This window comes from Nomascus leucogenys, chromosome 1a (assembly GCF_006542625.1).
Source record: "Nomascus leucogenys isolate Asia chromosome 1a, Asia_NLE_v1, whole genome shotgun sequence".
Lineage (NCBI taxonomy): Eukaryota > Metazoa > Chordata > Mammalia > Primates > Hylobatidae > Nomascus > Nomascus leucogenys.
The window spans coordinates 85654221-85676213 of NC_044381.1; the positions used below are offsets into that span (position 1 = coordinate 85654221).

General features: G+C 48.8%; 1 protein-coding gene across 1 annotated transcript in view; it reads left to right on the plus strand.

Moving 5' to 3' along the window:
• Window positions 1-21993, plus strand: part of RAD51B (RAD51 paralog B) — a 915086-nt gene that overhangs the window by 832773 nt on the left and 60320 nt on the right. The window contains exon 11 of the mRNA XM_003263604.2: window positions 2379-2441. Coding sequence (XP_003263652.2) covers window positions 2379-2441 — 63 coding nt within the window. The remainder of the gene's footprint in view (window positions 1-2378; window positions 2442-21993) is intronic.

Sequence of the window (21993 nt, forward strand, 5' to 3'; positions counted from 1 at the left end):
TAAACTTTTAATTTGTTATGGTAAAAAAGACATTCTCATCTTTTCCCCTTACCCCAATAAATCAACTTGCACACACCCTACTTTGGAGACCAGTCGTATAAAAGATAAGTATTAGTGGGATATTTGTGGGTTCATTCTACCTTGGGCACATGCAGAATTCTGTGCAACATCTGCACACTCATTTGAATTTAAATATACAGAATTCAAAATGCCCTCTGAAGCTTAACGAAGAATTTTTAAACTAGTGGGACAAAGCTCAATAATGGTAAAAGCATACAAACCTACACACACACACACAGAGGGAAAAACAAGTTATTCAACTTTTCCTGACTTGGAGTAAGTTATGTAGCCTCCTTGGGACTCAATTTCCTCATTACTAAAATGACAGTGTTGGGCCAGATGCTCAGCAAGCCTCTTCCTGCACTGACATTTTGTGATGGCGATGACCCTGTGGGGAGTATCAAGTTATGGGAGAAGCAGATCTACGTGTCAGTCAGCAGGGCAGCTCTGTTGTTAGAAATCAAGCAGAGTGCAGTCCTAGGACTGATGACCAGGAGTCCAGTGTGCACAATCCTGGCTGTCTCCAGAGGCAACCCTCGCATGTCATAGCAATGGAACATGAAGAGGTGGAGATCTTTTGGAGTGATGAGAGAAAGAATTAAAACGTTTTAAAATGGGTCCTCTGGGGAAAAGTTACAGAAATGGGATTCTTTGGGCACATTAGGACACACTAAAATGGATTGAGCTCCCAGCTCCAAGCTCCGAGCTCTGAGCGTCTCGTGGTTGAGCAGCTTGCTTTATACTGATTGTGACAGTCTTGGGCAAAGCTCTTTTTGTTTCAAGGAACAGAGACCCACCCAAGCGAGCTCACAGAAATTCACAGCTAGGAACACAGGGGTAACTGAGACTCACAGGAATAGACACGCTATCAGGACCTTGGGCATCTCCTGGGGGCTTTATGTTCTAAGCATTCTCTCTCTGAGCCTCTGCCCCATTCTCCACTCCCCACTTTGTACTCTCAGTTTCCACTTCTCTGTAAGATCAGCGCACAGATGGACATCATGGCCCCACGCCATACCTTGCATGACTTTTCAGCCTAAGTGTCCATTGGCCATTAGCCCAGTCTTTCCATTTTCAAGTCTAGGTTCCCCTGAAACGATGTATTTATCTTACTTAACCTTGGCTTTTTGTGCCAAGCCACATCAATCATTGGTCATCATTGGTTAGCCAATAGATGGGTCACCCTTGGGTCAAGTGCCCACCCCTGGTCCAGTCATGTGTGAAGAGGGGAGGTGAGTCATGTGCTCTCAGACAGGGCTGTATGGGGCAGATTTCCTCCAATCACTGGGGGAGCAGATTGGCCATGATGAACACCTTCAGCAAAGAGACCAACTGTCTTTTAACCTGATACTGATATGAGCACAAAATCAGTCAGACCCTGAGCCCTTTATACAGGAGTAAGATGTAATAACACTTCTCAGGACATCCTTTGAAATAAGGTGAGACTCCTTCTGCCTTAAGACAGGCTGACCAAGGGCTGCCTCACTATGGTGGCGGCCTGGGCTGCGGGGCTCCTGAGAGCCACCTCTTGGCCCATTGGTCTGGGAGACTCTAAAGTCACTCCCCCCGCAGAGCCTAATTTCTCCATCAGAAATGTCTGATCTTTGCTGATGGGTGGTTAGCTATTTGAGGGATTTACAAAGCGCTAATTCTGATTGACCACAGAAAGATTTTCCCTGCTTAAGAAGATGCTAAAAACTACCGAAGGACCTCTGCACCCTCCTGGACTGGCTTGACCTATTTTCATCCATTTTGAATATTCAATTTCTACCTACATCTCTGAACTAACTCACAAACCAGTGCCCTCTGAGTGACTGACTTTTCATTCCTTAATCCTACATGTGACTCTTCTGCTCAGCATCCTGCCTAGAATCCCCAGCATCTTACAGAACACAGAAAATTGGACATTAATGAACAAGCGGGCAGGGTGATTGTCTGTGGTCTTTTACCTGTGCTGGGTTTAATCACAGTACCAGCCTCACACACAGGTGGGCAGAAAACTCAATTTCCTTAAATGCAAGGGCTTTGAGAGCTTAGACTTCAAATTAGAGTGAGGATCTATCTACCCCAAACAAAGCTACTCAGACACCTCACTATCTAAAATCAGACCAGAACCTGGGGATGAGCTAAGAAATGTCTAAGCAGCCAACGTTATCTACAGAGGCCCACATTGTTGTGTTTAAAGTAGCATCTAATTCAAAACAACTGGCTTCTCAGGGGGCTGGATGGCCTATCACCCTTTAAGAAAGCCTGGATGAATCCTCTTGAAATAGGAAAAGCGAGGTTCGTTACAACCTATTTACTTTTTGTTTGCACAGAATTTTGGCACGTTTGCATATCTGGTTTCTCAACCCAGAACAGACTAAAAGAAATTGCTACAGGTATGAACAAAATAGCATTCTCCCTCACAACAGGGAAAAGTAACCACTGCCACAGGAAGAGATCAGAAAATGATACAAAGTAGACCCAAGAACCTCAAAAGCATAGCAATATGAAGAGATACAAATGGCAACACATATCTCAAAGGTTTGGGCACTACTGGGTTAACGGCACAGTAACTGAAGTTTCTAAATATGACCCTAAGTAGAACAGAAATGTGAAATTAAGATCAGTATATTTTATTTTAAAACCTGGTAAGCATATGACTGTTTTAAGAAAAACTTCCAAGCAAAATGATGAAATGTTTACATGCGATGTTTATTTTGTTTTATTTTGAGATAAGGTCTCACTCTATCACCCATGCTGGAGTGCAATGGAGCAATCATGGCTCACTGCAACCTCTGCTCCCCAGGCTCAGGTGGTCCTCCCACCTCAACCTCCCAAGTAGCTGGGACTACAGGCGTGTGCCTCCATGCCTGCTAATTTTTGTATTTTTATGTAAAGACAAGATTTTGCCATGTTGCCCAGGCTGGTCTCAAACTCAAGTAATCTGCCTGCCTTGGCCTCCTAAAGTGCTGAGATTACAGGCGTGAGCCACCATGCCCGGCCACATGTGATGTTTAAAAGGAAAGCTCCACTATCCAGAAGGATGGGTTTTGTTCTGGATAACTGAGGTTTTGCTATCCAGCTGAAGGCGAACCCTCTAGACCACTTCTTAAAGGACATCAGGGAACCTTGTCAGCCAGGGAAATGGCGTTGCTGTGACTTATATGCTATTTGGACGAAGCAAACAGTGGCTGAAGAAGGTTTGACTGTATTTGGTTGTAGGTTTCGCTTGGCATTGTCTCTTTAAAAGGCTGCCTGCCTTTGAACTAATCCTCTATTTATAATCCAGCTGGAGAGGCCTCGGCAATGTATACAAATTCCTAGAATTTACAGAGTGCTGCTCACGTAAGCCCTGAGCCCCACTCCAGAGCTTCTGCCTGGGCCCTCACTTCTCCAGCAAGGACCCTGAATCATCCCGGAACCGTCTTGATGCTGCGGTAGACAGGCTGCCTGGCATGCCCAGCGCCCCACATTCTTGGTGGAGAGCACAGGACACATCTGAGAATGGGGGCATGAGTTGGATTAGGCTCAGTAAACACTATCAGTCACTCCTGACGGCCTGCACTGCTCAAAGCTCTTTCCTAGAGACCAAGGGTTGAGGCCTCAGGAACAGCTCACCTCTATCGGGCCGTTCCTTTCTTATAATTCATTCCCTCCCAACACGACGCCAACTTCACATTTTCCTTTCTTCCCCCCTTGCACAAATTATTGCAAGTCATGGCAATCTAAATATAGCCCGCAGTCTGCGCTCCAGATGCCGAGGCCATGCAGCCCCGACATTCTCCTGGTGTCTTTCCAGCCGCCTCTTGCTCTTGCTGTCCTTTCTCCTTTCTCACCCTTGCTTTCTCCCTGATACTCCTGCTCTCTGCCTCCCAGTCTCCCCAGGTCTTTTCTGTTTTTCCAGCTCAAAGGAAAGTTCTAAAAGCAAGGCCTGAAGCCTGGACGGCCCCCTCCCCAGCCCTCTAACAGCACTGGCTGTGGGGAAGGGATCCCATCTAGAGAAGAGGCAGAGGTGCAGCATCCTCTAGGACCCTCGGCCATGCGTGCTGTGGGTTCTTGCCCAACCTTCACTTACTCGCTTTGTCCAGAAGTTGTTTATCCTCCTTCCTCCTCATCTGTTTCTTCTTGGATCCTGGACGCCAAAGAGTGACTGGCCACTCCTTCCATCTAATCACCTCCTGTGTTACTGGAAAATATCTATTAGGACCTCCTCCAAGTCATTACTGTCTTGAAGTTAAATGATACCAATTCCTTTTGCCTTCCTTCCATGGGCCTAGGTATCCAGAGCTTTTATCATCTGCATGGACTGTCTCTGTACCATCTCCAAGTTGGCCATATCCCCTGTAGGAAGTAGGGCCAGGCCTTGAGTCCTCTGTCCTGCTAAGGGTTTGACATCTGCTTTGTGAGCATAGTGGAGCAATTTACTGATACTTCTTAATCACAGGCCACTAATTTAAAAAGAAGTGCTACAGTAATGATGTGTGTTCATACCTAACTTGAGATCCACTCTGATAATAGGCTGGTCCTTTGCTTCACTGAAAGCAAAGCATTTGATTCACATGCATGTTGTATTCTATCCTTGTCAATATGCTTGTTCACTCAGTATTAGTCAACTTTCTTAAGTTCTAACTTGGTGGGCTCACGGTGACCCACATCCCGCAGGTGGAGAGTATATAACTATTCAATCAGTCTGCTCATTTATTTATTCAAAAAGCAGCTATTGAAAGCTGGGTGCCCTGGTGCATGCCTGTAGTTTCAGCTACTCAGGAGGCTGAGACTGGAGGATGCCTTGAGGCCAGGAGTTGGAGACTGCAGCATACTATGAGCATGACTGGGAATAGCGCACTATGAGCATGGCACCCCAGCCTGGGCAACATAACAAGACCCTGTCTTTCAAAAAAACAAAACAAAAAACAGATACAGGACACCTCTTTAGACCTAGCCGTGGATATACAAATAAGACTTTGCCTCAAGAGACACACAGACTAGTCCAGGGTTTCTCAACCTCAGTACAGCTCACATCTGGGGCCACATAACTGTGTGGATGGCCCTGTGTATTGTAGGATGTCTAGCAGCATCCCTGGCCTCCACCCACAAGATGCCAGTAGCACCACCCCACACACAAATTGTGACAACCAAAAATGTCTGCAGCCATTGCCAAATGTCTCTTGGAGCCAAAATCACCCCAATTTGAGAACCACTGGTCTGATGAGATAGACAGATATGCAAATGGTCATTACAGCTCAAAGAAGCCCTACCATGGAGACAGGAACACAGGCCCATGCATAGAGGGCACTGGAGTTGAATTCTGAAGGATGGGTGTGATTTTTCCACGTAGAGACTATGCTGGAGAGAGGATATTCTTGGCAGAGAAACAGCACGTGCAAAGGCACAAGGGTATCACAGAGCAAGTTAGTTGCCTGACGTGGCAGCTACTGGGTAGGAACAAAAGGAGATGAGGATGAATTGGGGCTGGCCCCAGTGTCTAAAGGGCCTTGTGTGACTCGGATGCTTGCACTTGATCCTGAGAGTTAGGGAAAGCAAGAAGATTTGTAAGCTGGGAGCATGACTGTTGGCATGATGGCATGACGAAGAGAGGGAGCTCTGATCACACTCCAGGAAGAGATGATGGGGGCTTGAATGAAGGCATTGGTGCTTGGGAAGGGAACAGAAGGGGCAGGATTTGGAAGCTCTTTCTGAGGCAGAACGTGCAGGATGTCTGAGTGGAGATGAAGACAGGGAATAAACCCAGCGCTACAGAGCTGATGGAATCCTGGTGGGTCTGTCTTGGCATTAAGGCTTTTTTCTATCCCAGAAGCATTCTGGAGTTTGGGCTGTGCCCACCTTGTCTGGGAAGATGAGGCTGTAGGGTCACCTTTACGTGAGGGTATGTTTCTGCTCATCCCTCCTGGTTTGCTTTTAGATCAGGCTCATGGGAGATGTCTGGTGGACAGAACCCCCTACCCCCTTTAGGAATTGCATTAAGGACATGAGCTGCTAATTTTGTCGCTGTCAGTGCCTGGCAGGCAGATGGCCCTGAGCCTCAGTTTCTCCATTTGTGATGGGAAGAGAACTCCCCGCCCCATCTCCCAGGATGTGGTGCGTGTGAACAGGGCTGTTTCTGTGGGTGGTTTAGACCCCCATGGGTGCTTGGCACTTCCTGCCTGCAGTTGGCGAGGATCGTGAGCGGTTGTAATCAGGCCTGATAGGAAGGCCCCCAACTCTACCGCGGCCTTGAGTGGCTGCCAGCTCCATGACCAGGCCTGCTTCGAAACTTGCCTGCAAGTTTTTTTTCAGGGTGTCTGGTTCCTGTAAACAGACTTTCCCAAACCCTCTCAGGCTCCAAGAACCCCCTTTGGCCATGCATCCCACTGCCCTTCACACTCCCCAGCCCAATGGAAAACCTCAAGACAATCCCACTCCATTTGGCTTCATGCAAGCCCTCCCCTCCAGCTCCCTCCCTGCCTTCCCAGGTAAGTTAGAGTGAAAGGAGAGAGTAGGAGGCTGGGATGAAGACACCTTAGAGAGAGGCTGGCCCCACCAGGCAGTCATGATGGTCTCAGGCCTGCTATGTAACACCTTACACTGGGTGGGCTAGGTGAGTGGGTTGTGCCAGGAGGCAAATGGTGAGTGTGTGTGTGTGTGTGTGTGTGTGTGTGTGTGTGTGTGCCAGCTCGCTGCCCCCACTCTCAGGAGCCCGGTGCTGATGGTGATCTCTCTCTCTCAACGCAGGAACAAGGGGCTGCATTGTTAGCTAGCCTATCTCTTGGTTTCTGATTCACCCCGGGCCACGGCAGCCTGAGCAGGTTCACAGCTGCTCAGGGTTATACTTTCCAGCCCATTTAGGACTTGGAACAGCCCCAGGTTTCAGGAACACATGGTGATGGGGGAGGGGAGGGGCTCAAATAGACTGGGGGTGTGGGGGAAGCGAGCTACTTCTTTCTTTCTTCAAGATGAATCTCCATTTTCATCATCTGATAGCAGCAACAGCATCTGAGGACGGTGGATGAATTGCAAACCTGCTCAGGTCAGGGGAGAGGGCAGGTGTGTGGGGGAGATGGGCAGATTTACTTCATCCTGGCTGAGGTCTTCTTGTGCAGCCATGTACCCTCTGACACACAGCTCTTGCTCCAGTTACAGCCTCCGCCCAGCCAGGGCCTGCCAGGGACGCCCACCCGCGGGGCACTCTGGCACACATCTCGGAAGTCAGCCCCAGAGTGGGCCTCTGGCTTCCAGCAGCCATGGCCAAGAGGGCAGGGAGGAGCTGGAAACCGGCCCTAAGAGGTGGGACCTGAGGAGCACCAGCTTCCATCTTACAGATCAGCGGGGTCTTTTCTCTCTGTTGCTAGTGGCTGGTTAAGGAGGAAATTGAGACTGTAATTTCCCAGCCTCTACCATCTCCCTATTTTCTCTGAGACAGGTAACTGCCTCACAGCAGACAGGAGCCAGGTGACACTGCTGTCCCAAGCATTCTGCCCATATTCAGCCACAGCCATTCATCCATCCATCTGATATCTGCTGAGGGCTTTCTAAGAGCCAGGCATGGTCCAGGTGCTGGCTTTTAGCAAGGAGCAGAACACAGTCCCTGTCCTCCAGGAGCCAGGAGAACCCACAGGAATGGCAGGCATTGACAGCACCATGTACAAGGGACTCGGGCTGGGCAAAACCAGATTTGAGCACTGTCAGTGACTTTGAAAAGCCTGGACCCTGCTCACCTGGCAGCAGGCAGCCTCCTCCTCTGCTGCCATCTAGCTGGGCAATCTGGGGCAGGGTTCTCTTTGAGCCTGGTCATCTCAGCCCACCCACAGAGATGACTACAGGTATCCTGCCTACCTCCTAGGGCAGCTGAGAAACTCAAGTAAGATTTGTGCACAGAATCCCAAAATACAAAACCTTTGTCCAGTTCTCAGATTCTTCTCCCCTTTTTCTCGATGGGGTAACTGAGGACTGAGGCCTAACATGCAGGAGCCGATATCAGAACAGGGAGGCTGCTGTGTGCTGCCAGAGCTTGCCACCCCACCCGGCCTCTCTGGGCAGTGCTACACAGAGCTGGCCTCTGTACGGGGTGCAGAGCAGCTCCGGGACTCCCACACAGAGCCCCTTTCTCCTGCACTCTGGCCCAGAGCTCGCTCTCAGGGTCCTATTTAGCGGATCTGGTAATCGAAAAGGCGACCGCAGGCCGGCAGTGTGACCTTTAGGCCTGCCTGGGCGGGTGACTGAGTTAGGCCCCCAGGCCCCCCACCCCTGAGAGGACCAGCCAGGCCCCAATTCTGCACAGACATAGCAAGGAAGTTGCAGCATGGCAGGGAGGACCGGGCTGAGCTCCTGGCTCCCAGCCCCCATGGGTCACTTGTCCCCTCTGCTCCACACTGTTCCCATTCACTGTGCGGGATCAAGAACTACCACCCTCTCTTTGAGGATAGACAGGGAGAGGGGACAGAGTGTATGTCAGAGACTAGATGAGTTTGCAGCTGAATAAAAGGGTTGAAGCAGCCTGGTTAAAACAGGAAAGAGCCTCGGTACAACCTAGTCATAGTGCTGCCTTTGACTTTCTACATAGAACTTTCTACAAAGATGGAATGTTCTAGAGTTGTACTGTCCAATAGGACAGCCACTAGCCACATGTGACTATTGAGCACTGAGATGGAGCTGGTGTGGCTGAGAAACAGAACCTTTACCTAAGTTTAAATAGCCACATGTGGCTAGTGATATCCATATTGGACATTGTAGGTCTAGCGGTGGGGGGAACGCTGAGGCTTTGGAGCCACAGAGATCCAGGTTCAAATCCTGACACTGCAGCTGAAACTTAGCACTTCATGGCTGGGGCATGCTGCTTGACCTCTTGAGACTCAGTTTCCCCATCATTTAACAGAATTTTTTTGTAAAGACAGGATCTCACTATATTGCCCAGACTGGTCTCGACCTCCTGGCTTCAAGCAATCCTCCCACCTTGGCTTCCCGAAGTGCTGTGATTACAGGTGTGAGCCACTGCACTGGCCTCCCCATCACTAAATGTAGAGCTGAATAATATACTAAGCGAGCATGGTGGGGCGCCAAGCCCCAGGGTCCAGCTCATAGGAGCTATTAGGACTGCTGCCTTGGCCCCTGCAGAGATCAGTCTGGGGGCTTCAGGCGTCTGTGTCTAGGAGGGCTAGATTGATCCAGGCTTTTTCTTCCTATGTGTGTACTGAAGGAAGCCTGCAGGCGGGAAAAGGTTGTTTCTCCTTAGTGTGTGGAGGATTTGACAGAGCAGGCCCAGAAGTGCCGGGACAGGTTGTCAGGCTTGGACCTTCTGCTCTGTGCTCACCAGCTTCATGCTTCATAAACAGACATCCCTAGATTCATTTGGTGAGCCTGGTGGACCCAGGCTGGACAAAGATGGGCTAAAAGGACATCTCCTGCCCTGGAGCTCAGCCGCCAGCTGTTTTGCTCCTAAGCTGCTGCCCATGAGCTGACTTTTTTCCTCCTACACCTGAATCAGAACTTACCTGTCCCACCTGGTAAGAATCTGCTCATTATTTGCCTGAATGACAGCTCCTGGCCTTGGCCCAGGCACTGAGGTCTTCCTAAGATCTGGCCCTGCCCTTGCCAAGAAGCGCATGGCCACTGCACAACTCCAACAGGAGCACCAGGGACCACGAAAAAGAGGGAGCTCTGGGCCGGGTTGGCGGGTGAGCTGGGGTGGGGAAAGCTCCCCAGCTGCTCTCTGAGGACAGCCACATCCCTGGCCTTGCTCTGTGGGAGCCTCTGAGCCAGCCACCCTGGAAACCTTGGTGCTACTGGTGCCATGTCAGTGGGGGCTGCCCGGACCGAGAATCTGGGGCCCAGGACACTCAGCCCTGGGAAGCACTGACAGACCTGTCCTCATGGTGCACAGCAACAGGGGCTCATCCAGATGATGAGGGCCACTGGCCCCTGCCCCCTGGTGACAATGGCCAGGCAAGAGAGCTGGCAAGTGCCAGGGCAGCCAAGAATCACAGAGGAAAACGGCCCTCACAGTGCCAAGGATAGTGAAGCTTGGTTTCCCCATCACCCCTTCATCTCATCTACACCAAGTGTAATCACTCAGCCCTACTTCACAATCCCTCCACAAGGAAGAGGACGGAGTGAACTACACTCCAACCACAGAGGGAAAGATGGAGGTTCAGTCACCTAGCGAAAGTCACCTAGAGACTCTGCCTCAGGGTTCTCCCTGCCTTCCGCCCCACACCCCACCAGATCATCATCATCCTCATCCTCCTGATCATCAACACCATTATCATCACCATTTATTAAGTGCCTGGTTTTGTGTGGAGCACGCATTGTTACATCATTTCATCCTCACTACAACTCTGTGAAGCAGGTATATTTATCCCCAGTTTACAAAGGGAGAAACTGAGGACCCAAGAAGTTATTAACTTGTCTAAAGCCACACAGCTCCCTGGAGTAGGAGAGAGGCTATACAGCCCAGGATGTCACTGCACAACACAACTTCTCAGGAGAGAGGGGCAGGAGGGAGGAAAGGCTGGCGGGATGGTCGCTCCTCCATAACATGCCACCAAGCCCAAGACAAAGGTCTGCTGCTGGCAGGGGTGACCGTGTGGCCTGGAGGGAGGGCAGAGAGTGGGCAGTGCTGGGGGAAAGGCTGTGCAGAGCCAGTGGGGAAAGCCCTGCAGAAGCATGCTAATCTGCACCCCTCCTCTCCACCCACGGAGACTTTTCCTCCAGGCCACCCTGTTCCACAGGAAAAACAATCTCCCCTGCCTGGGGAGTTGAGGCCTTGGGGCCGGCTGGGCCACCTTCTGGTCTGTCTTCATTCAGATCCCATTTCTCTCCTCTTTGGAAGCTGGGGGAGGGAGTCACGCTGGGGAAGGCGAGGATGAGGCTAAAGTCTTCATCTGTCCCCCTTTAAGCCAAGCAAAGAAAAATAGCTCTTTGCCAAGATCTTTCATCTCAGTCATTTAGTCTCGCAGATGTTTTCTGCAATATAAACAAGAAGCAAAGAATGTTGGGGAGGAGAAGCGGGCGGGAGGCGGGCAGGAGGGAAAGGAGGAGTGAATTGACAGCTTTGAAATCTAGGCCTGCAGAGGGCATGAAACAGGACCTTGGGAGGGTCCCGACTGCCCTGAAAGCCTGGGCAACCTCAGGACACTGCAGCGGGGCAAGCCGAGGGTCTCTTCCCAGGGTGTCTTTGAAAGGAGATTCTGGAGAGGCACCCCGGCCCTTGAGTGGGTGGTCTCTGCAGATGCCCTCCCTCTGCCTGGGAAGCGACACATGGACAGCAGCTGCTGGGGCCCTATGGGCCCAATCTGTAGCCATGCCCTGCCTGGGAACACACCTGCCCACCTTAGCACTCCCCAAAAGTTCTGGGGCAAGGACACTCAGCCTGCTGCCAATGGAGCCATCAGTAGGACTGACAGGAGATGCAGACACCTTCAATGGGCATTAGGGTGCATGGGGGCAGAAAGAATCTTGAGCTGGAGGGTGTTGGCACATCCTACAGTGGGTCAAGAAATAAAGCAAGGAAATCAGGTGTCTCTGAGTTCACTGTTCTGTGAGATTCCTATTGATGTCAGTAGCTTTTAAATGAATAAGCCATGGATTATGAACTCAAATGCCGATGGAGGCTGACAGTAACCCACAGGAGCGAAGCCAGGTGAGCACTGCCCTGACTTGAAGAAGGCTGGCCCATCTAAAGGGGGCACCACCGCTCAGTTTCAGCTGGGTATTTAAGACAGCCTAGAAATCCAGAGTTCTGTATAAAGTATCCTGTTTTTAAAAATATTTGCACTAATTAAAAACAAAAACAGAAAAATACTGGGCTGGCCACGTGAGACCTGCTGCTGAGTACCTTTTAGTTTGTGAATCATAGATTTGAGAATTTTGCAAAATATGCTGGTTGAATGAATAAATGTTTAGTCTTTCTGCTCTTGACTTTAAAAAGGGATTTGTGAGAAGCTTGGATAAGAATCCAATAGCAAGCTTTTATTGGGCATCTACTATCTCCCCAGAATGGAGCTAAACATTCTGATGGATTCAGAGAATCAGAGGACCTGGTCTTGCCCTTGAGGATTTATACTGTAGTTGGGAGACAGAGTCAGCTCCTGGCGCACAGCCTGGGCAGACACGGGGTTCCAGAGCATGCGGCAACAGACACTGTTCCTGCCCTCAGGGAGCTACTGTTCTGATCTGTCTCCTGTTCTGTAAAGTGGGAACACACAGGAAATGAGACCAATCCTTGACGGTCCTTGGTTATGCGGCACAGAATGTTTAGGGGAAGGGGAGAAACCAGGCAATGCTTCCAGAGGGGGAGGTGTTTGGGCTGAACCTTGAAAGATGGGTAGGAAGAGCCACTTGTTTCCAGCTGATAAGTGAATTCTGAAACTGGCCGACTTCTCACCCAGCCCAAACATTGAGAACTCTGCAGGATCAAGACCCAGGACCACCAAAATGAGGGAGTCCTGCTTGCTAAGAAAGAGTGGCCGTCCCACATCTGCCATCAACGTGTCACCAAATTGTGTATAGTGTCTCCAAGGGAAAGTCCCTTAGAGCCTTCAGGGGAAAGTCAGTGAATGGGTGGCCTGAGTGGAGCTGCAGCCACAGAGGAAGGCCAGCCATTTAGGAAGCAGTGACAGGCAGGCCTGATGTTCAGCAACCTTTTTGAAAGGAAAGAGGGGGACAGATTTCACACAAGGGCCCATGAGGGTTTCTGAGTATCCGTGGTTTCCTGTGAATGACTATAGTTTTGTGCTCCTTGCAAGGAAAAGAATGGAAAGGGAACCAACTCTGAGATTCCGACATATTCCACAAACACACTGCAGGACAGGAGAAATTATTCCCGCTTTACAGAACAGGAGACAGACCAGAGCAGTAAGCTTCCTGAGGGCAAGAACCATGTCTCTTGCTGCACGCACTGGAATCCCTAGTGCCTGCCCAGGGTCTGCACCAGGGGTTGATGATGCCAAATGTGACTTGTTTGAGATCTTACAGCCAGAGTGGCCCAGGGGAAATTCAAACCCAGATCTGCCAGACCCCAAAGCCCTGGCTCCTTCTGTGATGCTGGGGAAATCTGCATCTCCATAGATTCCCACAGGTCACTTAAAGGAGAATGCTGGATGCTCCAAAGTTTGAAAACTATGAGCAGATGCACTCCATCATGGGTCGGCATCCCCAAGGAAGTGTTAGCATGAAGGGGGCATGGCACGAAAACATACTCATGTGCCCAGGCATTCGAATTCAACAGAGATCCTTTGAGACAACATGCCCTCCTTTTCATGCCAGGTAGAGGTCTCTTCTCCAACAGCCCTGGGTGCGAACATCTCTAGGGGAAGCCAACTCACCACCTCATGTCCCACTGTGACTGCCAGCAGGTTGCGCTCTAGGCTGGTCCGGTTAGCCATCACCCAGTGGTCTTTGCACTCTCTTTCTGTCCTCCACCAACAAGGCTCTTCAATATGACTACCTTCCAGACACTTGAGGACCTCTTTTTTATTTGCCAGCTCTCTTATTTATCTCTTCTGCTTTTCCTTCACACATTCTCATGTGACACACTCTCAGTCCCTTCCCCCATCCCCATGGCTGTCAGCAAATGTGATCCATTGCATTTTGCTTCTCCTTTAAAAGCAGTGCAGTGGCTTTCCAAGTGGGACAGACCAGTAAAGAGGGCAGCAGGAGAAATACCTCCCTCATCCTCAACATTCTTCTTCAGTTAATGTCACCTAAGATGACATCAATTTTCTTGGTAATTGTTCAGGTTGATTCACGTCGACTTTACGGTCAACACACACCCCTGAGTCTTTCACACCTGCCCCATCCCGGGCATGTATAAAATTCCATTTGTTTAGCCCCAAGGTTCCAGATGTACATTAATCCTATTATATTTCATCTTGTTACGTTCAGCCACCATGAATCAAAACTGTTTTGGGATCTTAGGAGATTCTAATTCTGTTATCCAAGATGTGAGCTGCCTCTGAGAGTTCTTCCTAGTCTCTAATAGAACTGTTGAAATGGAAGGGTCATGGGAGATTCCGGGACACTGATGGAACCACCCATCAGGCTGACATCCATCTGTCTGTTAGCGGCTTTAGGGCCACCCAGCACATCCCCAGCTGTCCCAGTGACACTGTCTCTCCAGCCCTCCTTGTTCTCAAGAGCCATGAGCTGTCTGCTCTGCTGCCTACCACAACACCATGTGCTACCAACTTAGGAATCCCGTCTCCTCCCTCCAAAAAGTACAATGAGTAGTCATCTTTTTTCTTGGTAAATCCATGCTGATTCCTAATGATCATCACTTTCTTTCCTAAGCCTTCATAAGCCATCCTTTTCTTTGTAGATGAGAGAAATTAACCCTGAGTCCAAAGCAGAAGCCTTCAGACAGCTGTACGTGTTAACTCATTATGCTGGACATCTCCATTTGCCCCTCCACAGCCACCCCATCCTCCTCCCCACTGCTCTGTGCCCCAGGAAGCTGACCTTGTGGACCACATTACTGGGCACCCTTGCCCTCTGGCTTCAGTTGGGTTCTGCCAGTGGGAGGCACCAGCAAGAGATAGGAGGGTGGGGCCAGGCGCGGTGGCTCACAACTGTAATCCCAGCACTTCGGGAGGCCGAGGTGGATAGATCACCTGAGGTCAGGAGTTTGAGACCAGCCTGGCCAACATGGTGAAATTCTATCTCTACTAAAAATACAAAAAATTAGCTAGGCGTGGTGGTGCGCACTTGTAATCCCAGCTACTCGGGAGGCTGAGGCAGGAGAGTTGCTTGAAACCAGCAGGGTTGGGGATGCAGTGAGTTGAGATCGAGCCACTGTGCTCCAGCCTGGGTGACAGAGTGAGACTCCATCTCAAAAACAGAGAGAGAGAGAGAGAGAGAGAGAGAGAGAGAGGAGGGTGGTACAAGGTCAGGATATTTATTTATCCTCCTGGTTCTACTGTAATGGGCCCTTGCTTGGCTGTGTCTCTCCACTGCCCCTCTATCTAAGGCCATAGCCCTTGATGGATGGCTCTCTCCTCCAGATACTTTCCCTTTCACTCCTCCCCCTTTACCCTTCAGGCTCCCCCCACTGCTAGCCCTGGAGGGCTTCACCTTGCCTTGTTAGCTTCCTTTAGCTTTACGCATAACTTGTAAGTAGTCACATTTCTAAATTCTGCTCAGTTACCCCATTTGAGTGTGCCGTCTGTCTCCTGCCAGAATGCTGACCAATACACTCAAATTTTGAGTCATTGCCTAAAGACTTAGGCCTAACATTGCTAGATGTGGGAGGGAGTGTAGGTGTTGGTGAGAATAGCATAAGAGTTAAAGGCACGGAATTTGTGGTCTAACTGACCAGGATTGAATTTGATTTCCACCGCTTTCCAGCTATAGTTACTGAACTTCTCTGAGCCTCTGCTTTCTCTTCTGTAAAATGGGAGCAGTAGTCCCTTCTCACAAATTCATTGTCAGGATTTTATGCGATTATATTTGTGAAACATTAAATTTAGCATCAGGTGCATTATAAGCACTTGATAAATGTGTTATTCTAGATTATTATTAAGACAGACTCTAATCATTGAGGGTATTGCTTTGGTGCTAGAATACACTAGCAATAAGCTTCAAGGTTTTCCTGTTTATGTCCACCAGGGAATTTGGACCTCAGGTAATCTGCCCAAACCCTACAGGAGTAAGAAAAAATAAGCATGTTTTTGCTGTTATTTTGTTAGCTAGAGAGGCAGTCAATTCTATTACTTATTGTCAACATAATTTTTTAGCAAAGACTACTGTAGGAGGCTGTAGTTATATTCTTTCTGACATCTTTCCCCTATCTCTTTTCTACATAATCTTAGAGTCCCCCAACCACCAAGGACGATTCCTACTGATTCAAACTAAGAAAATGTGGCACCTTTTAGCCTCTGCCCTTACAGAGCTTCTCCCCACCACATCCACCCCCACCCACAATGATGTTCTTACCAAAATAAGCTCAGAAGAGAGTCTCTTAACTTTGTCCAAAAGCTAAATCTGAAAGAGGTTAAAGGTTCTCTGGTCAGTCGCATTTCACCCGACTATTTTTAGCTGATATAGGGCAAAACAAGGTTCCCCAAAGATCTGGGCCCTGTGAAAGCTGGAAGTTCTGCCAAGATGGAGGAATACAGCTCTTCATGTTGGAAAAGAGAGCACAATTCCCTCCTTCATCACCCCGGGATATCTATTTGCCGCCAGTGAATCTCCCACCTACTCTGTCATGCTAGCCTTTGATCACATTGGGTTCATATGTGCTTGTTTGCTGCTCCAACCCCAATCCTTACTCCTGAGCCTTTACCACTCAACTATCAATGCGTCCACTCATCCTCTGGGCCATCTTGTGCCCTCTTATCCTCTATCTCCTGGGTCAGAAGCTTGGCAGTTTTCTGGATGTGACTCCTAATGGAAATCCATGACAAAAATGCCCTGGATTCTCAACCAGGGAGACAAACTCCTCAGCCTCTTCTGCCAATGTGCCCCACTCCTATTTCTCTCTCCTGAGAGCCCTAAGCCCTGCCATGTTCCTTCTGTCCTTTCAGCCCCTTTCTTCCACTACTCACTTAATGCACCAAGGGTAAGCATCTTCCTACCCAGATATATCTGCCCTTTCACATACTCCCGTGTGACTCTTTGACCGCTGTTGTTGAAATCTCTTGAGTTAGAAAACCAGAGGTGTTTCCATGACTTTTAAGGCTTTTGTTGGCAAGGCAGCAAGGAGAATGGAGTGAGGGGCCAAGCTCAGGCTTTCTGCCTGGCCCCAGAGGGCAATGCCATGGGAAGGTGACCTCGTCACAGGCCTGGGGGCTATCCCAGTGGGATGATGCCATTGGGTACTGTATCTCAGGCTCCTCTGTTGCTCTGCCCTTCAGGCAGGATATTGACTTTTAAGTTAAAAGACAAGGTTTGAGCTTCATCCCATGATTTATGGTTTAGGCCAGGGTTTCCAAAACTGTATAAAAAGTTATTCCTGGCCAAGTTCCCTATTAGTCATATGTGTGAAGTGGAAACATCACTTTATCAGAAATATACTTCCCCTAACCCATCCCAAACTGTGTCTATAATCAGGCTCTGGAAGGAAGACACTAGTATTAGAGCTGGTGTCAGAAGAACTCAACGGAAGACGCTTTACTAATAGGACTATATGGCCCTGGCAGTGGTGATTATACCAAACACATATGGAAAGGGATCCTGGGGCAGCCAAAAGAATGATGAAAACTTCACGTTGGTACTGCCCCTAGAGATGCTTTTCCACGAATGGCTAGGTTATGAATGTTTAAGCTTTCTTATGTAAGTGACCTTACTCCATCAGCACACATCCACTCTCTTCTGGTACCCATGCCCCTGTTTCTTCTTGGGGAATCCCACACCATGCCCTGCTCTCAGTCCATGAGATTTCAGTGCAGCCAACTTTACCCCCAACTCAGGGTGAAGCATAGGATCCAGGCCTAAGCCAATCAGAGCATTAGATTCTCTTGGGCATAGTGATTGGTTTAGGAATGGACATCTGATCAATCAGAGCCAATGAGATAACTTAAGGTCTTCCCTAGGACATCTGGGAAGGGGACTCACTCTTTCTCCCTTGAACCTGAAATCTGAGAGGTATAGAGCTGGAATTGCTGTCATTTTTCTGTCACATGAAACCCGACTCTGAAGCCAGCATAGCAGAGAGTAGAGCTGAGAGATTTTTCTGTCACATGAAACCCGACTCTGAAGCCAGCATAGCAGAGAGTAGAGCTGAGAGATGGAGAGTAACCAAGTCCTGATAACACATTATTTTATCCCTGAATCAATTTATATCTGATGCTGGCCCTAATTCTGGATCTTTTTGTTGCATGGGCCATTGGATTTCCCCTTTGCTAAAGCAGTTTGAGATGACTTTCAGTCTCTGGCAACCAAAGAGCCGTAGTTTACAGCTATTGTTTAAAAATACATTCCTAAGTGTAAATGGAACTAAGAGAAAGGAGATAGGGCCAGCAATAGATCTGTACTTTGCAAGCACAATCTATTGCGCAGGGGCACAGACAGAGGCATATCACATACTTAAATGTGAGGAGAGCAGTACCGGGAGGTCCTCAGACAGGAAGAGGGTGAACCCCAGGCAGGAAGTTCCATCAGCAAACATCATATCTTTGGAAATGAAATTATTAACAACCAGACCATTTCTATTGAGTTTAGTTTTTGTCACACCCCTCTTGGTATGCTTAACATAGTAATAAGTATTACTTATGTAGTGAAGCCCCCTTATTTATATCATCACAATTTCTATTTCCCTATTATTTACTCCCTTTTCCTATGAAATAATAAAAATATTTACTTGTCATGAAATTACTTTCTCTAATTTAATCTACTTTTCCCCCAGTGTATTATAAAGGTTCTCCAGAGAAACAGAACCAATAGGATCTCTCTCTCTATATATAGATAGATTAGATATGGATATACATATGTAGATGTGGACAGAAGTGATGTCTGCCTCTTTCAGGGTCGGCCTTTTAAGCAACTCAGCAACCCTCCAGCTCTCTCTTCCCTGATTACAGCAATCTTGAAGTCATGTGTTTCAGATGGCATAACCACTGAGATGCAGGGGTTTATTTGCCACAGCAGCATAACCTTTCCCATTCTGACTAATGTAGATGTATCTAGAGAGATGTAGCTATAGATGAGATAGAGAGAGATGGATTTAAGGGAATTGATGTATGTGATGGTAGTGGAGGGAGGTGGCAAATCTGAAATTTTGCAGGAAGTCAGGTGGACTGGAGAGCGAGTAAGAGTTGATGCTTCAGCCTTGAGTCCAAAGCCTGGAAACTCAGGCAGAATTTCTGTTGCAGTCTGGAGGCGGAATTCCTTCTTCTTCAGAAAACCTCAGCCTTTGCTCTTAAGGCCTTCAACTGATTAATGAAGTCCACACCTATTTTGGCAGTTTCTCTGCTTCACTTAAAGTCAGCTGATTGTAAATGTTGACTTTATTGTAAATCAAATATAAAAAAATACCTTCACAGGAACATCTAGACAAGTATTTGACCAAATAGCTGGGCACCATAGCCTAGCCAAGTTGACACATAAAATTAACCATTACATCCAGCTGGAGCCAATATTCCCCCATGCTCCTCCATATATTAATGAGGGTTCAGCTTTGGATTCCCAGGCCAATACCAAGGTAGACACTGCAAGTAATGAACCCTTGACAAAGCTCTGTTAGTTCCCAGATGGAAGAAAATTAATGATGATTGCTCAATTCAGTCTGGACAGAATGCTTTACTATTTCTGCTGTGGTTAAAGTATGTAAGTCAGCTCTTATTTATTATATCTCCTTCGGTTTACTTTTCACTGTTTGCGGAATTCTCCTCCCAGCTTCCATGCCAGAAAAACACTTACACCCTGCCCCATGGACCCTCAAAAGCTAAGGATGTATCCACAGTCCTAACTGAAGGCAGATCAGCCTTCAATAAGGTAAGTCCAGCAGGAGAAAGCATTTTCCCCATTGTGAGGCCTGTTGGAGATCTTCATCTGAGGCAGATGTAAAGAAGCACTTCCCTGGCCTGGGTCTGCTGGGAAACAAGTGATTACCAATCCTTGTGCTGTCCACGAAAGGGCCTCACCCCTGGCTGTGGAGGGTCTGGGAAATATCTGCTTCAATGAATAACCCAGGTGTTCATTTTTCTTCTCCCCAGTTACCTGCTAAAGGCTCCATCTTGACATCAACCCTGGGGTCACCCTCCAGGATACTTCCTCGAAGCAGCCACATTCCTGGGGGCATCTGTGCCAGGAGGGGATGGTGGGATGGCAAATCAGCAAGTCCTGTCAGTCCTCAGCACCACTCTGTCCACAGCCTCATGAGAGTTTTGTCTGAGGACCTTCGTTAGGCTTCAGGGCCTGTGGCTGATGACTCCAGGTCAAAGCCCCAGATGATACCTGCTCATCGAAAATCATGCATTCCACTCCACTTCCTGGCCTCCCCTGCAGTTAGGTGGAGGCCATATGACTAGATCCTGGCCAAAGGGATGTGGACAGAGTCATGTCAGCCACTTTCAAGGCTTGCCTTTAAAAGCATCATAGCAGCCCTCCAGCTCTGTCCGTGATGACATCAATCTTGAAGCCACATTTCAGGTGGCATAACCATTGAGACATGGGGATCTACTTGTCACTACAGCAGTAGCCATTCCCATTCTGACTAAGGTAGAGCATAAAGGGATTATGATCCATGGTTCCCCTCTGCCCCCCGAGTCATCTCACAGATGGCGGGCTGTTCTCCTGCACCCCCAGGCACACTGATCCGTGACATCTCTCCCAATCGCTGGTTAAATGACCTCAGACACCTGCTGTGCTGAAGGTGACAGGTCAGGGGCAGCATCTGCATGTCTGAAGCAGCTCAGGATCTTCTCTGTGCCCAAATCCCCAAGAAAAGGCTAAAACTGGTAAAGTAATTGAACCAAGATGGGTTTTCCCGAAAGACCTTTTACAGCTTTGAGCTCATTAAGGAAAGAAAGAGGATTTCAAGACCTAAACAGTGCTGGATTCTTTCTATTTTAGTTGAAGTTGAAAAGACGATATCTTTGCTAGAGTTCAGAAAGAGTCTTATCTGTTGAAAACTCATGCAACTTAAAGTTCCTTCATCACAGAGAGCCCACCAGGCCTGCCACGTGGCATGACCCATGGATGTGGGTGGGACTGCTTGGTATTTTCAGACTGTTGGAAACAGTGGCCTGTTGATCTCAGAGAGAGCCAAATTAAGCTGATTTCACTATTTATAATCTCTCCAGAAATAAGCAAAGAAGAGAAGTCTAATTGCAAGCAGACTGAACTTTACATAGGAAATATGTAGGCCCCCTGAGGCACCTAGAAAGTATCTAAAGCCCTAACTGCCTCTCTGCCTCTCTTGCTTCCCTCTCCAGAGCACGTAGGCCACATCTAGAGAGGCCTGAGGCTGCAGAATGGCCTTGGACTGGCCAAACCAGCCCAGCCAGCCCCTTGGGCCTAGGGGCAGGGACTTTTGGATGAGAAACAGGAACACATTTGCCCACAGCTTGAACCATGGCTTTGGGAAGACTCTTTGTTCTTTCATCCCCATTATTTTGGGTTTTCTGGTCTTTATTCCGGCTTGTCAAATTCCAGGCATGGAAGGCTTTCAAACACACAATCAAACCCGCCACTTACACACACACACACACACACACTCCCCATCCCCATTGCATTCCCATCACAATCGCGTTTGTAGCAGAGCCCTGGGATTTGTAACCAAGTGGGGCCCAGTAAGAGCTTTGTAACATTTCACATGGCCCCTGGCCTTCTGTAACAACTCCAGAGCTACAGCCCCAGCCAGAACCCTGGGCCTTGCTGGCAGCTGTGCTGCTGGGTCACTGTGGGAGATGAGACAAGGACCTGCGACCTGCTGTGACTCAGTTTCCCTGCCTGTCAGTTTGGACAACCATGACTGCAGCTAATTCTGAATTGTCTGCCCGCTGGTGGGACCAGGCCCTGGTGGGGGGGCTCAGATTTATGGCACGGAAGTCCCAGAATGAGTCAAAGAAGAGAGAGACCAAAATAGATCAGGAGCCAAGTACCCAGAATGGCAGCCAGAGAAGATTAGACACGCTGCCGAGAGAACCGTCCCGATGACTTTATTGAGGGCTCTTGCTCATAAACAGCCACTATGTTATTGTAACTTCCACAGACCAGGCCGACCCTTCCTTGTGACGGGAAGTTTGGGATTGGAACCGTCCATGGGCCCTGCTGTTGCTGAGGTCACCCTGGGAGCTGGGGCTCTTCCAAAGGAAATCAGCATGGGGCTCCGGGGCTTGGTGGAACAGTGGACAGATGGACAGTTTTTGAGTGAGAAAGTCATGGTTAGGAGTCAGGGAAGAGTGGCAAGTGCCTCCCTCCCACCCCACCCCACCCCGCTGCAGCTCAGCTGGTGGGACTAAGTCTTTCTTTATGGGCATTTCTGCTGAAAAGTCCTTCCTCCCTTTCGTTTGCTTC